The 17,419-nt window shown below is 41.1% G+C and overlaps 1 protein-coding gene across 1 annotated transcript; it reads right to left on the reverse strand.

The window, feature by feature from the left end:
* Positions 8,356–10,612, reverse strand: LOC109950783 (FBD-associated F-box protein At5g38590-like). Its single transcript, XM_020570901.1, has 3 exons — positions 9,866–10,612; positions 9,635–9,778; positions 8,356–8,711 (listed from the first exon to the last, which is right to left on the reverse strand). Exons 1-3 carry the CDS (start codon positions 10,610–10,612, stop codon positions 8,403–8,405), a joined length of 1,200 nt encoding a protein of 399 aa, XP_020426490.1. The 3' UTR covers positions 8,356–8,402.

The following is a 17,419-nucleotide window of genomic DNA, read 5'->3' on the forward strand; positions in this document are numbered from 1 at the left end:
TTGGCAAAGTATGGAATTTATTAAATGATGCGTGGAAAAAATCGTGAAAATTGGGAATCGAGATTAATTTCCGCTAAAAGAGGCATCATTTCGCAATTTCCATTGAGCAGGAATTCGTTTTTCCCTGTAATTTCTATCATTTACAAAAGAGTGTTGCTAAACGAACCTTAAAATTAACTGAGTGCACCATATGAACTAAGTACACCCTAATATTTTAATCAAATGAAAAATTAACTAAGTACACCCTATTTAACTACCAAAAATACCCCTGGTATACCCTAATACACTCTATCACACAACACTCTAATACTAACCCTAAACCAGGTTTCTCTTTACACATGAATCCGTGCCCTCTTTTCAGATTTTGGGTTTGCATCAAAGTCTTTAATTTCATAAACTGCTATCGAAGTTGATTTGCTAATTCAAAGCTTGATTCTTGTAAATCTTTGTGAATTTCTTTATTTATTTCTTATTGTTTGATTGAACTTGTTGCCCTCCATTCGCAAATTTGAATAATTTCAAAAGTAACCCAATTTGCAAAAGTAAGTCTCTCTCTTGAAACGTTTGTTCTTGTATTTGAGGCCTCTTCTTTTGTTCTGATGCCTTTCCATTTTGTTCAATGCTTGTGCCTTTTGGTGGTTTTACCTTCCTCTGCAGTTGGCTTCATTCGAGAAGGTTAAGTAAGTAGATGAATTCTTCAAAGTCCATCCCAACCCCTCGATAGCGAGAACATTGAAGCAGAGCATTGAGTGGGTACCGATTAACGCCAAATGGGTTCATAGTGTAGCTAAACCATGAAAAGATTTCATTCACAGTCAAGGAAAAGCAGTTTATTAGCTGTAAAATTCAAATTAAGCATCAATTTCTGCAAACACGAAACTTGGAGATGGAGAACGAGAAGCAAAAAAAAAAAAAAAAAAAACATTCCTTACAGAGCACATTGACATGTAGGGGTCGTCAATGGGCCTTGCCGAGCTAGTCCGACCCAAATTTAATGGGTCTGGGCCAAGATTGGCCAGGCTTTAAAGAGGAGAGAGAAAATATCAGGCCAGACCGGACCGGGTTTTTTTAAAAAATTCAAAGCTCAAGCCCGACCTATGAGCCGGGCTTGAGAAAGCCCATCGGGCCGGGCCGGGCTAAGCCCAACGGGCCCTACTTCATTCGAGAAATATCATAAAGGCATTTTAATCTAAATTTGAGATTAAACTCACTTAATTCCAATATTTTCACTTCAAACCAAATTCATAAAACACCCAATAAAGTCACACAACTTATAAGATTTTTCACAAAAATAATAAAACCAAGTATTATTTTTGAGGTTATTACATAATTAGATCATAATACGTTTTAAGAAATAAGTTTAAAAAATAATAAGTATCAAAAAAATATTTTTTTAACGGATGGTATGAATAAATATGCAAATATTTGGTGATGTGTTCAAGAAAAGCATGATTATATTTGGTGGTACGATTATGTTTCGTGATATGATTATATATATATAATTGTTTAATTAATAATTGACGCAAATTAATGTGCTAATCATCCAATTATAAACTAGGAATGAGTAAAGAAAAGTAAATGAAATGAAACAAATTATATATGTGATTTAAGTGATATAATCCCAAACCTAAACTCTTATTTATACATAATTATATATGTATGCGGGCCTAACAGGCAAGGCTTTTGTGGGCGTGCTGGGCCGGGCTTTCTTGGGCTTAATCGGGCCGGGCCTATGGGCCGGGCTGGGCTTCAGACACCCAAGCCCATGTCTAGCCCAGCCCAAGGCAGGCTGGGCTTTTTTTTCGATGTGCCAGGCAGGCCCCCATCAGATGCCTTTCCTTACGCCCCCACCAGTGCTCGCTGCGTTGTTCACCGTGGCCACTAAGCAATACGAAAACTTCTCTACCATTGATTAGGGTTAATATGGTAAGTATAGTATACTGGTCAGCAGTGCGACTTTTGACTAGTATGTTATCAACATAAACCTCCATGGTGTTGCCAATCAGTGGGGCGAAGAGGCTGTCCACGAGACGTTGATAAGTAGCCCCGGCGTTTTTGAGCCCGAAGGGCATCACCTTGTAGCAGTATAGACCACGATCTGTAATGAAAGAAGTGTGGGCTTGGTCGTCAGGGTGCATGAAGATCTGGTTGTATCTAGAGTAAGCATCCATTAAGCTAAGGAGAGCATGGCCAGCTGTGGCGTCAACCAACTGGTCAATGTGGAGTAGGGGGAAGATATCCTTCGAGGCAAGCGCGATTAAGATTGGTGTAGTCCACACACATTCGCCAGCCCATCCTGGGTTTGCGGACCATCACCACATTAGCTAGCCATGTGGGATAGTCCACCTCCTTGATGAATCCGATGCTACTCAGCTTATCCACCTCCGCCCTCATGGCCTCATATCGCTCCGAGTCATAAGCACAATGCTTCTGCCGAATGTGTCGGATTGCAGTATTAATGCTTAGCCGATGAGATATAATGTCTGGTGATATGTCAGGCATGTCATTGTAAGACCGGGCGAAGACCTCAAAGTTGAGGCGGAGGAAGGCGACGAGGTCAGAGTGCAACTCTTGTGAGAGGGAGGTGCCGGTCTAGACTGGCCGATCTGGGATGTCGTTATAGAGAGTAACCAGCTCAAGGTCTTCCATAAGTTCGGCCTGTTGGGTGACAGATTCCTCCCTTGGGTCTTCAGGTCGTTCAGTGCCAGCTTGAGGAGGGGCTGGAGCCCTAATTTCGGGTGCCAAATTAGTCACTGCACACCGTGCCTGTGTCATGGGGCGTAGGGAACTTCAGCAGCAGCATATGTGTGGAAATGAAAACCTTCATTTGGGCCAAGGCAGGGCGCCTAAGGATGACATTGTAGGCCGTGGGACAATCAACAATGAGGAAAAGAGTGGTGATCGTTGCCCGCTGGGGTGCTGCTCCAATAGAGATAGGGAGATAGATGCTTCTAATGGACTGGACAGCATCACCAAAGAAGCTCACAAGGGGTGTGATGCTTCGATCGAGCAAGTGAGACCGAACCTGGAGCTCATTGAAAGCATCAGTAAACATCACACTGACTGAGCTGCCAGTGTCCACCAAGATATGCCCAACGTCGAAGTTAGAAATGTTTGCGCGGATAATGAGTAGGTCATCATGGGGGAGAATAACACCACGTTCCTCCTCTTGGTATAAAGTAATGGGGGCCCAGCCTGATTTGTGCGTCTTTGGCAGTTGTCCCTGCTCAGTGCTGAAGACCCCGCCACGGTAGGACCACCAGTGATGGTGGAGATCATGTTGATATGTCGTTGGTGAGGGTTAGATAGAGGTGGGAGGTTATGCACATATTTGTCCAGCTTCCCTTCACAGATGAATCCTTCAATGATGTTGCGCAAGGTAACACAAGATTCAGTATCGTTGGCACCGAACTGATGAAAGCGACAGAAGACACCTGTGTTTGGCACAAGCTGCTGGTCGGTCTCCTAGGGGAGGTTTGGGTATCATTGGTGCCTCGTGCACCAGGACATTCTCATTGGTGGTGTTGAGGGTGGTGAAGACCTCGAACCTAGGCTTGGGTGTGAAGGGGAGTTGAGCCCGATCACTTGTCCTGGGAAGGGTGCTTCCACTAGATTGGTGGTGGTTGCCATGTCTGTCATGCTTGCTATTACTGAAGGTATGCTGATAGCCATTTTCCCTTTTTTGTTGCGGGGTACCCTGGGTACTTGGGGCGGGAGCAGAATGCTGAGGTGGGGATAGGATAGGAACTGAAACAGGTGGAGGATCACCAAAAGTGCTATGTGCCGGGGTAGCTGGGCCATGCTTGGAATTGAAGTACTCAATCTTGGCGTGAACTGCTGCCTGCTTCATTAGCTCCTCATATGGGTTCCAAGGGTTACTATGAACCAAGTAGCGGAAGTTGGACTTACGGAGGCCACTCTTAAAGGCACCGAAGGGAGCGCGGTCATCAGTCTCTGGGCAGCATGAGTATTCATGGCTGAATCGGGCTACATACTCCTGAAGGGGCTCGTCCTCACCGTGCGAAAGCATGTACAGGTCGTCGGCGGAGTATAGGCGATCGGTCTGGATCATGAAGTGGTCCAGGAAGGTCTACTTCAGACTATCAAATAAGTTAATGGTGCAGAAGTTTAGCCTATATAACCAATTCAGGGTTACATCGCTGAGGGTGGAAGGGAAAAAAGAGGCACATGCCTTCGTCACTAAGGCCCTTACACCTAAGGACAGACTGGAAAGAATGTATGTGGGTGAGAGGATCCTCCGTACCAGTGAAGAAGGTGATGTAGAGTGGCTACATGTCTTTCTCCTAGTGGTAATTGAGGATACGTTCAGTAAAGGGCCCAGGTCGTGGCTTCGCCCAGAGGGGTTGGTGGCTGCGGTGCTGCTCGCTCTCCATGCGCCGGACCTTCTCGAAAAGAAGCCCCAAGGTCGAGTCGGCATGAAGGAGAGTCTCGGGTGCCGAAGGCCCTGGGGGCAGGCGGACAGGAACTGGGTAAGGTTCCCATTCTTCGAACACCTCAGTGTGATAAGACTCCCAGTCTTCTGAATGGTACGATTTCCAGTTATCTGAGTCCCATACATCCTTTCTAGCTAGTAGGTGCGTTGACTTCGGTGGGGGACCTAGGTGCGTCACCTTTGGGTCTCTGAGATTAACAGGGATAGGGATACGGTCTGTCTGACGGTCCAAGAGGCAGTCCCTGCAATCCCTATTGACCTTCGTTGGTTCATGGGGCCGGTTCTTCAGTGGGGAGATGTGAAAAAGTCGCGACTTAGTTGGCTCTGGGTAAAGAGAGCCTTTACCTTTGCCGAGCCTAGACTGGACTGGGGCGCTGTGGTCAGAGGGCACTGGCTGGTTCGGCTGGGTATGCTTAACATCCTAGGTAAACTCATGTTAGGAGCCATGGGCCTGGAGATTGACATCTGTTGAAGGTTTCCTTCGGAAGGTACCCTAGCGGGGGGTATGGTGCGGAGTATCGTGGCTATCCTCGGTCGACATAGCAGAATGTGGGGTAAAAAAGAGGCGACTGATGGGAGAAGGAGCCAGCTAGGCTGGTAGAGAGAAATGGGATTCAAGTTCGATTCCCACAGACGAAGCCAAACTATTAATGCTCTCTTTGGGAGGGTCAACTTAGAGAGAAGTATGTAGTCTTCAGCAGGGGAGAAGGTGTGGACCTTCAGTAAGGGAAGAGCCTGCAAAAGACAAAGTAGGAGAAGTAGTCATTAAGCTTCGAACACCGGTGTGGCGCCGGCCGAAGGCTCTCCGATACTTAAGTCAGCTAAGAGTGGCAAATTTGGCAGAGTAATAGTAAAAGTGAGAAAGTAGTTGCCCTTTTTACTTAGGTACTGTTCCCTATTTATAGGGAGGTGAAAGTGGAAGGTTTGCACAAAGTTTCGATGTGGGACTTTGTGCAAGTTGCTGTGGTGGTGACACGTGTCTTGGAGATTAGGTTCTGCAGTTGAGAGCTTCGGCAGGTGTCTGGCACCTCAGAAGAGTGTCTTCCTTCAACAAGGGAGAAGGCGTGTCTGCCTTGGTGCTAGTCATTTTGATGCTGGATATGCTCGGTTGATTATGGTGTAAACACCTTCTTTATAAGAAAGATTGAGATGATTAAGAAATGTAAACTTGCCAAGAAATTCAGGTATCTCTCCAGATAAGTTGTTGCGCAAAATATCTATTTCTTCCAAGCTTCCCAAATACAGGTGGTCCAACATAATACAACTACCAAGAGTTGTGGGGGTTTCATCTGATAACTTATTTTCCGATAAATCTAGCTCCACAAGGAATTACCAAATCACCCACTTTATATGGCGACGAACCAGTCAAAGAATTGTTCCCAAATGAAGTGAAAGGGATGAAATTCCGAGAATCTCTCCAGGTATATATGGTGCCTGTTAGACTGTTATTAGAAAGGTCAAGTGCAAATAGACTTTAGCAGTTTCCAAGACTTGGAGGTATACTTCCCTCAAACCTAGTCTCGCTTACGAACAACTTTCTTAATGAAATCAAGTTACCTTGAGAGGACGGTGTCGGCCCAAAAATTTTGTTTTCATTCAAGTACAGTTCCTGTAAGTTTTGAAGCTTCCCAATTCCATCAGGGACACTACCACTGAAGTAGTTTTTTTCCATTCCAATATGGGTCAAATTTACTAGGTTTCCAATGCTGTCAGGGATGCTTCTGTGTATCAAATTTCAGATTTTAGTTGTGTAGAAAGGTTGGCTATGAACTTGGCATTTCTCCTCCAAAATGGTTAGTGCCCATACCAAAGTCCTCTAGGCTAGTACAGTTAGCCAAAAAGCTGAGAAAGTTCAAGTCGCCAGTTGTTCCACTTCCCAGTCTATTGCGACTGGAGTTTATGGAACTAAGCTTCACAAGCTTCCAAGATTTTCAGCAGGGTCCCGGTGAGACCGTTTTCAGCTAGATTAAGCATCCGAAGTCTAGAAGAATTTGACAATGATGCAGGAATAGTTCCAGTGAATTTGTTGCCACCACAGTAAAATTCTTCGAGATTAGAAAGATTAATGCAGATATTTGGTGGTAGCTCTCCGTGCAGTTGATTCTTAGCAACACTGAAATAGTATATGGAAGAAATGTTATGGATTGAAGAAGGGACGTTACCTTTGGAACTATAGTGTGGGCTTGTAACTAAGCAGAACATTAGAGTGATTGGTGGGTTAATAGAAACCTTCTCAGGTGAGGTATAGTGGTCTTGGACTGTTCACCTTGGCATTGGTGACTGAAGTCACACAAAGCACACCCCTAACCCTCGGGGTTAGTAGGGTCCCCCAACCACGAAGGGTGGGTAGCAAAAGAAGGGACATTACCAGACAGATTATTATCTGAAAGCGAGAATTTCTCTAAGCTTGACAGACGTCCGAGCTCATTTAGTATACTTCCATGAAAATTGTTTCGGATAAGATGAAGATTAAGATTATTCAAAGAAGAACAGTTTCCTATCCAACCTGGGATTGCTCCAATGAGATTGTTAGCAGAAATGGAAACATAATTCAAATTTAACAATAAACTGAGGTGGTTTGGAATTGACCCAATAAGCTCATTGAAACTAAATTAAAAGTGAGGATTCTTAGTCGTGTACAGTGAGATATATTAGTTGGAATTTTGCCGCTAAAGGAATTTCAAGACAGGTTGATATATTGCAAGCTTCGTATAGACGACCCATTTCTTGAGGAATTTCACCATGAAAGCTGTTGGTGCCTAGGTTAATTCCATTTAGATGAGTAAGATTCCCAATTGAAGGTGGTAAGGAGCCTACAAACTAAGGTTCAAAATGAAGACTCTTTTGGTGGAATGGTTGCATGTAACGCCAATCCAACTGCATAAATCAATGGAATCATTCCATCCATGAGCTCATGACATGAAGAGGATCTTGGTTCTTTTCTTCAAGTCCAGCAGCGCCAGGCGATCAATTTCATTTCCAAAAGTATTGCTATTGGGTAGCTTTGCAGACGCCAGAGGTATGCTCATGCATAAAAGAATGAACCCATGAAGGAATGTAAACAAAACCAGCCTGACGTGAGTACTTTGTGAATGCTCCATATATCCTGTTCTAATAGAATACAGAGAAACTCAAAACCAAGTGCTGGCATCTTTCTATTTCCTACTTGTGGGCTTTCTTTTAATGAATTAATTAGACTAAACAAAAACAAAAACATTTATTTTCTATCTGCAGGGCATACCCACTGTGGTCCTACAAGTTTTCAAAGACTAATTAGGAGTGCTACAATATGAATCGAAGAATATCATCTCATGACTTTTGGCTAGTTGAGATGGTGAGCAAGGTCATATGACCAAGACAGATACTGCAACTCCCTAATGTTTTTAAAAATGCATTGCCTGAGAAAATATCAGAAATTTTGGATCAATCAACTAGTAAAGAGATCTCAATGCATGAATACTGAAAACTTGATTTGTGTTCATATTTTAATACATCAAAACATGAATTTCACCAAATTGTACATATACATACAGAACATAGAGAATTTGCTGAAATCCGGACATTGCATTTAGACCCGTTTAAAGGGAAGGGAAACCAAAAACAAAAACAAAAAACAAAAAAGAAGAATTATTTATTGTTTGTGACCACACACTCTGAACCATTCTTACATTCATATGCAGAAGGCCCAACTAAAGCTTAGGAGTTGAGAAGGATAAGAGCAGCTAGGAATTCTTTCAAGCTTAATGGAAGATAGAATTTGTAAGAAGTGGACAGAAAACTAAACCAGCAAGGCAGACAGCATGCAGTGTTCAGCAGAAGTTAAAAAATTAAAGACTGGTAGTCCACTAATAAACGTTAAAATCCATAAGATCTGCAGCAGTTTATAACTAGTTTAAAATCCATTAAAATCTCAATTGAATACTTACGCACTGCGCTAGCTTCCTACTTCCTACAGGCACACAAATTCTATTCCTTTGGGCACCCTTCTTTTAAAGTACTTCCTAGCGCGATCTCTTACAGTTTCTTGCCACTTCAGTATTTGGTCTTTCATTATTCTGTAGTTGAGGCTCTGTAGAAGCCAGGTCTGGACAGGATTAACAACAATTTTCTCCAGATTTACAGCAGTCTTTGTCAAGTAACGAACCAGCGCAAAATCACTTGTGCGACCAACATACCCTACCATTTCCACAACCTTAAGGAAATTATGGGAGAATTTCGGGGCTCTCGCAAAACTTTTCAGCGGACCTTCGTAGTGCATCTGCATCAAACCAATAACTTTTTAGTTTATGTAACAAGAACCAAGACTATAACAAATAGAAGTGAGAAATTCTCTCAGAATATGAAACAATACAGATGGGCTCAGAACAATCTAACCATATAGATATTAAAAACATTGAAACTCATAACTATTTATCTCAATGGACAGTTAAACCAACTTCTATTTGGCATTGATGTTACATCAAAATCTTCCATATCTTCAATGAAGTCAAGGTTGCTATTAGGATCCTCTTTTTTCTTCTTCAGCATTGGTAATGGAGTGAATAGAAGATAAAGATTGTATTCTCCCTAATTTAAATTTATTCTCTCAGCAAAAGTGAAGGACAGCAGGGACGGGATTCAAAAATGTCTTCATAAAATGGCAATAAGGAGTATTGAATCCATGACCAAGTAAACAACTTTACCAGAAAGTACCACTAGGGTATGCATGTCTTCGTGATAAATATTTGTGTTCATTACTTTTATTGGTCTGTGGCATCAATTCATGGTATTTGATTTTCGTCAAAATTCACGATATTTTTTTATATAGTATTTTCATGTTAGAAGATATAAGAGTCCCAGTTTAAGTTTCGTATAGGGCCCTCAAATTCTAGGAGATATAAGGTATGTACATAGCTCATTAGTGGAATATATTAGATTATTTAAATGGGAATCGAATCCTATTTAAACCTTTATCATAGAAAACCCAGCCTCTTTTAAATAAAAATATTTCCCACCAAAAGTAAAATCCATCAACTACCAAAAAAAAAAAAAAAAAAAAAAAAAAAAATTGTATATATAGTTTAATAAAGTCATAAAAGATCCAACAAACAGCATGCACTATATCGAAAGTCTAAATCCATCAGCCAATCACATAAAAAAAATTACTAAGAATAATTTCTTAATCTAAGAATATACACATACCTGCAACACAAGCTTGTGCAAGTAAGGGCATGCCTGAAGGAAGTAAGTTAGGTTAACAAGAGCGAAAGCATCATCTCCCTCAAATATTAAACCCAAATGCCTGACATTTGGCATTGTAGGAAATATACGATCGCACCTGAACAACTGAAGACAAAGAAAAGCAACATAATCCGAAAACCATATATTTTAAAAGAAAAGAAAACTAACACAAAATAATAACATAATACTAACCACATTGTAAGTCAACTTGAGAGTCTCTAGCTGAGAAAGACAGTATGAAAGTTGGGTGAAGACAACCTCAAAGAAAAGATTGTTGGGCTCACAAATTGATACGTCAACAAGACGAGGTACATTCTTGATAAGCAAGTTTATAATTGTATGTCCAGCATAAGTAAATGAAACAAGGTTTGCATCACGAATCTCAATGCTCTCCATCATGAAACATTCCCGGATCTCCAAGTACTTCAAGGCAATTGATGTACCGACAACTCTTAGACGAGACACATATCGGGAATTATAGACTGATAATCGTTCAAGAACTGGACAATTAGACAAGAAGTACTGGAGAACTTCTTCTGCAACATCAACATTTTTGAAACAAAGATCTTTGAGGGACTTAAAGCCAGTGTACATGCAAGGGTCTAGATTTGGAACCTCAAATGCAGACCCTTGTTTGAAACCAAAAACTTGGTGGGGAAACAAAGTATAGCTCTGGTGAAAACCATATTCTAGGAAGTCAATGTCAAGCATTTGAACTCCCTTTTTCATTGCAAATCGGATCCATTTATCAATGGAACTTGAAGAACGTTTATCGAGATGAAAGCTAACTCTGAATTGTTCGACTTTAGGGCCTCTGTGTTGTTCCACCACGCTATTGACCCAATTGACATACCTGAGGTTTGCCAACTCTTGGGCTTTTCCTCCTGGTGGCCTGGCCGTACGGCATAAAGTGTCCTCATCATCAAAGTTGAGATTCATAGTAGACGTCCACAGATACTGCCATTGCCTAGAAAGGATACTAGTTGATGCTGCTTCCTTTAGTGGCAAGAGAGACAATATAGTGACAAGAATTTCATGGGGTAAATAACTGATTCGGTCCACCAAGTTGTCATGAGTAGTTTTCCTTCTCTTTCTCAAGTTGTAACGACCCTTCACCAAAGAAAAAAGATATAGCAATTTTCACAAGAAAAGTTGAGCAGGACTAGGATTAAATACCAGGCAAGATAACCCATTCTCTTACCATTGGGTTTGAATGAGGAAAATAACCCATAATTTTTTTAATTTACATACACCAATTCTCCTATTTAGATTCATACACAAAGAAATTTATAAATTTCATTTGAAAAAAAAAAAAACTTAGAATTTTATCATAATAAATTTTAAATTTCAATTTCATCTAAATACTTTTCATTTCTAGAATTCTAATAGAGTGAGAGACTTGGAAAGAAAACCACCACCACCTTGTCATGGTCATCACGACCACTGCCCCAGCACTATTACTAGCGCCATCACCTCATCCCGTCAACATCACTGCCCCAACCAACTCCACCCCCTTTGTACCACCAACTTACCACTAACTAGAAACCCCACCACCAACATTAGACATGATGGCACTGTCAACAAGTACAATTAATGTATCTACCCACCACAACTACTCATTTATAGATTGAGGCCACTAAAACGATAATCATGTAAGCTCCATTATACTTTTAGATTAACCAAACAACCATCTTCACAAATTTAAGATCATTAAATTCAATCATTTTAGAATTTCTTAGTATTCCTAAATTTCCTCATCCAAACGCATAATTAAATTGTTAATTTTTATTCCCAAAATGAAGAACAATAATGTTTACAACAAAGACAAAAAAGGATATCATGTTGATGATTTTACCTCTCTCGATTCGACCATTTTGAATGAGAAATAGGTAAAGACTGATTTACGAGGAAGACGATGTGATCTAGACAAGCCTCAAACTCCTCATTCACGCCTCCGTCTAGCACTAGTTTGGTTCGCCAACAGGTTCCAAGGCCTAGACCGCGTCTTAACTTGATTCGTTTTGGCTAGGGCACTCAAATCAGCTATATATTTTATACGGGTTTTCTGTAATGGTAAATCTAATGGAAAATGCATGTATCATCATTAATGCATAAAGGCTTTTTATTACAAATAGTTCCTAAGGTTTACGAAATTCTCATGAGTCGTCCTTAAGGTTTTGTTTTGTGACATTAATACTCTTTAACGTTACCCTTTGCATATCAAAATTGTCCCTGCCGTTAGAAATTCAATTAAGTGGCTGATGTGGAAGATAAGTGGAGCTCACATGTCCAATGACATCATGACACATGAAATTAGATAAATAAATATATATTTTAAAAAGTTTAAATTGAAAATCAATTATAAAAAATTATAAAACTAAATTAAAAATTAAAAAGCCATATTTTTTTTAAAGTTGCAGGGTCCCATCCTCTCCTCCACTCCCTTCCCCCACCCCCCCCCCCCCCAAAAAAAAAAAAAAAATCTCTCTCCCCTATGTGCCCCCTCTCCACCCACTGCCCCTATCTCTCCTTCTCTGTCTATTTTTTTTTTCCTTGCCCACAACCCGACCCCATCCCCACCTGCAACCCACACCCAATGACAGGACCTGCCCCGAAATTTCCCCAAAACCGGGGCAAATCCCGTCTTTGTTCCGACATCACCCCGATGCCGGGCCCACTTACTAGAAACCGAGACTCTCTACCAAAATTTTGGCAGAGTCTCCCTTATGAATTGAACAAACCAACAAAATTCAACCTGCATAAAAATATAGAATAATCCCAACCAGCAGCATGCTTTACAGCGAATAAACAGTTTACAACAAAATGGCCTCCGGCCTCACAATTCATACCCTAACAGGGCGATAACAGAGCATGTCTAAGAACTTCAATTTCAACAAAACAGAGTACAAAGGAAATAACAGGAAGAAAGAGTCCTACGATGACTCAAGGCTCGGAAGCTCACGATCCGGCTCTGCTGCGGAGCTCAGTCACCTACTGCTGGGGGGCGCAAAACAGAAAATTGTGAGTGGACAAAAATAAATTCAGTTCGGTGCAAACCAACGTAATATAACCCCACCGTTTAGAAAACCATGCAAGAAATACCATGCATCTCAAAACCGTCATACACAAGTATATATATATATATATATATATCAAAACAAATCAATACCAAATGCCAAGTCCAAAATTCATAAAGAACACTTTACAAAACCCACCATCCAAAAACTTATAAATCCCGCAACCAATCTCTCGAAAGCGTACCCATTGGCACGACCGGCAAGGAAGTATCCACACCGAGAAACAAGAATGAATGAATAGATATATAATTATATAATATAAGAGATATATATATAATATAATTATAACCATCACCTAGTTGTACCGGGGAAACAATCCAACCGGGGGATTGTTTGACTAGTCACCCTGGCAGAGTCCTCATGATGAGTCCTCAATCCACCATGTGACTAGGGAACGAGCCGTCCAACTGGGGGACCAACTCTCAGCCAGAACGTACCGTCGATAACCTCAAAACCCGTACGTCTGTGAACAGTCCTACGCGCGCAGACTACCCAATTAAGGGTCTACAGCAACATCCCGTCAAGGATGCCCCGGGTCCCGACAATTCCAAGTATCTCAAGTCTCCGTATCCAAGTTCCACATCTGGGGAGGTACATAGGGTAGTGCTTACAACACACCAAACTGACATTCTATACTCACCACTTTCCACAATCTCATCTCAATAACCCAAGTACCTCACACATAGCCAAATATATATAGAAATCCCCAAAATCCATATATTCATACTCAAGATACTCAAATACGTCAAAACCCAAAATATATTTTCAATGCCTCATAAAAATATCACTTTCAACAATTTCATAAATAATATATTCAAAATGCCATTAAAAACATCATGCATACTATTTCCCAAAACCCATAGAAAATATACTTTCAATACCCAACTATACCAAACCCACAATATTTTACCAAAGCGCTATAAAAACATTAAGTTCAACTCATGAATATAATATATTCAATAAATCATTAAAAACATTATGCATAAATCTTTCATCAATAAAATCATGCATAAGATTTGAAAACAAAGTCCACTCACAAGTAGTCCCACGCTGCTTGACCCTGAGAGGGTCCCGCCCTGCTGTGTACGCGTAGTCGGAGTACCTAATTCAGAATACGTATACGAGATTAATACGAAGCGTTTGGAACGAGTACTTTAAATTAAATATCCTAATTTCCTAGGTCTCTAGTAAGTGTACTAGGAACGAGACGTTCTAAGGTCCAACTACTCAATTTGGACGATGGAACAACTTTGGGAGACACTCGGTCAACCGACGGTCAAACTTCCCAATTTGGGTCAACCGGGCCCACGGGACCCACGACCTCCGTTTTACAATCCGAAAGTTCCTAAAGGTTTCACAAGGTCTAAGATACCCGTCTCGCAAGTTTAGTCCGAAACGGACGGTTAGATCACTTACGATCGCACAATCGGACGGTTATTAAAAACATAAACTTTAAGTTATTGAACCGGAACATCTGGGGTTCCGATTCACGATCCACGAATTCCTATACGATCCTAGTAATACCTAGAACAACATAATTTAATTCGGAAAGGATCTAACGGTCGGAACCTATCGAACCCGGATAACGCACAATATGCGAAAATCCGTTCGATAGTCAAACGATGTCCGAATTGAGATCCGCGAATTCCTATGCGCTCGTGACAACCTAAGGATCTCATCGGGTTAAATTGCAGCCTCACCAGCCTCGCCCACGCGCCGGCAGCGCGTGGGTGTGTAGAGAAATTCCGGGAACGGAAAAACTCCACACCCGAGCTCACCCTTCCGGCTATAGATTCTACTCAACGAGTGGAACACTTTATTCAACTACACCAAAGTCCAATTCGGACGGCAAGTGGCCGGAATCGGCGTCGGAAACTCACGGTTTAACCCGGAACTTCACGGCTTCGATCCGGCAACCACCGTCGACATTGTCATCGTACAACCTAGGAAACAGCTAGAAGGGAAGGAGAGCTACTTGTTCCAAGTGACGGCGCAGCTCGCGACGGCCGGAAACGTCGCCGGCGACGTCGGCAGTTTCGGCTATTTTTCACGACGTTGCCACCGCCGTTCGCCGAGTTTTCGATCGGAGAAAAGGGGTGGGCTGGGTAGAGGAGGAAGAGAGGAAGCTTTTGCAAGAAACGGCGCCTGAAATGGAGGTCGGACGGCGAAGTTCTCGCCGTCTGAAGTTCCGGCGAAAATTCGAAACGGGCAGGGGAGCTGCTCGCGAGAGAGAGAGAGAGAGAGAGAGAGAGAGAAAGAAAAGTCAGATATTTTTAAACCCAAACTTTGAAATATTTACGATTTTGCCACTGTCGATGTTTTGCCCGTAACTTCTTCGTTACAACTCCGATTCAAGCCTACCGCGTGTCTACGAATTCGTCTCAGTACCACCTACCCAGAAATACCAGTTACTGCCCCAAACACTTTTCGGGAAAGAAAATGACCAATTTACCCCTACCCTAAGGGTAAATTCGTAAATTCACTTAAATAATTTAAAATAGGAATTAAATTTGGAGTCGGGGTGTTACACCCAACCCTACCCTCTCCCTTTTTTTTATCTCACCCTCTACTCTCCCTCTCTCCCCTATGTGCTCTCCATCTCCGTCTTTTTTTTTTTATCACCCACGACCTGACCACTCCCATCCCCACCCACAACCCATGCCCCCGCCATAGCCCCAGCAGCAACCTACCATCTCACTCTCCTAAGGGCGGAACCATGAATTTTTCAAGGGTAAACTGCCGAATATCCCCTAAACTATCACACATGGAAAATCTCCACCCTGGATTAATTTTTCAGTTAATTTAGCCATCATATTATATTTATTGGCCAATTTCGCCCCTGCTGTTAGCTTTTCACAATTCCATCCAAATGTCCATCAAAAACACCACATGAATGGCACGTGCGGCTATTGTTGAGGGTAATCTCGTCACACAAACCCATATCACCTCCTTCCAATCTCTCTCTCTCTCTCTCTCTCTCTCTCTCTCCCCACCTACATAGAGGCCAAATTCACAAAGCACAAGAACCCAGCAATAGCCTAGGTATGTGCTGAAACTCTCTCCTTTTCTCTCACTTCAATTCCTCAAGAATCTAGTGTTTCTTCCATTTCAAATCTCACACTTTTCCAATTACATAAAAAAAAGGTGTTGCTGAAATTGTGGATTCGAAACCCTAGGTTTGCTCCATAATAGAGTCTTGGCTGCTGAAAAATTAGGGTGAATGAATTTTGTATAGTTCGAGCTGTTTTCATCAGGCCATCTGCACCAAAAAAAAAAAGATTTTTTTTTTATGAGTTTCTAAAAGGATGATGATGATGGAGACAGATTAGATCAAAACAAGGAGGGTGTAGCTGTTAAGTACATGATGGGATTCTTCTGCTTTCTTTTGCTGTTTGTTTTTCACTTCCACCTACTCCTAAGTTTGGCCTCAGGAGCCAGAAATTTGTCTTCACCTCAACAACTACAACAAGAACAAAGCTAGAGTGATGATGATGAGGTGAGGCTGTTGTTGGCTTTCAAACAATCTTCTGTTCAATCTTATCGCCAAAATCTCACAGCCTACACTTTCCAACTCTCACAGCCTTGCCGATTCTCCAAAATCTCTATCTGCAAGGCAATTCATTCTCTGCTACTGATCACTCTGTCTCCAACATAACCTCATGTAGACTTGAGACTGTGGACTTATCTTCCAACAACATTGCTTTGGTTCTTCTCTACTTTAGCTTGACCTCTCCAAAATAGAGGTCTGAAGAAGTAGAGAAAAAAAAATCAATTTTTAATTCAACAATGAAGCTTGTGCCTAACATGTGACTTTTTAAACAAAGATTTGGATGGAAATTGCCAAAAGCTAATGGCATGGGCTAAATTGACCAATAAATTTAACACGATTGCTAAATTGGCTGAAAAATTAATTCATGGTGGAGATTCGACAAGCGTGATAGTTCATGGGGGTATTCGGTAGTTTACCCATTTTTCAATAGGTGGGCTAGCTAAAGTTATTAGCTTAAAATCCATGCCCCCCTTTGTTTTTTTTGTTTACATATAATTTCTATAGTCTTTTTAGAAATAAAAGTAAACATTAAATCATATAAACCATGTTAGTTCATAACTTCATTGACTAATTTCCAATAAGCATTATCATAAAACAAATACATATGAAATGTACGGATTTTTGTAGAAATGTCACCTGACACACATGGGATGGGGCTGTGACGAGGGAATGGGGAATGGATTACAAGGGGACAAGTTGGTTGGAGCTACCGGTGGCACACCAGGGATGGGGGAATCTGATTTTTTTTTTCTTTTTCAATTTTAAAAGATATACAATTTTTGTTATAATGATTTTTCCATTTTTAAAAATAGAAAGACTAAAATACCCTTAAAATAGATGGAAAATTGGATGGTATTAAAGTCAGATGACAAATCATGAATTTTGAAAAATTAAGGTGACATTTCTTTTAAATTTTTCTTTAAGATGACAAATTAAAACTAAGATATAAGTTCAGGTGAATTTCTACAAAAATTCCTTTAAAATAACCAAAAAACACATTATCAAAATGGAAATATATTCAACAGAATTGAAAGTGTACCTATTTTAATGTGCATTTTTATTGCTTGCCTGCAACTAAATTCATGAAGAATTAGACTTTTTGGGCTTTAATAAGTTAAT

Source organism: Prunus persica, chromosome G8 (assembly GCF_000346465.2).
Source record: "Prunus persica cultivar Lovell chromosome G8, Prunus_persica_NCBIv2, whole genome shotgun sequence".
NCBI classification, from domain to species: domain Eukaryota; kingdom Viridiplantae; phylum Streptophyta; class Magnoliopsida; order Rosales; family Rosaceae; genus Prunus; species Prunus persica.

Coding starts and splice junctions, on each gene's coding strand:
- LOC109950783 (XM_020570901.1), bottom strand. CDS start 10,612: ATGAATCTCAACTTTGATGATGAGGACACTTTATGCCGTACGGCCAGG. Junction 9,779..9,865: donor TCAAGTTGACTTACAATGTG/GTTAGTATTATG, acceptor CTTTGTCTTCAG/TTGTTCAGGTGCGATCGTAT. Junction 8,712..9,634: donor TGCACAAGCTTGTGTTGCAG/GTATGTGTATAT, acceptor GGTTTGATGCAG/ATGCACTACGAAGGTCCGCT.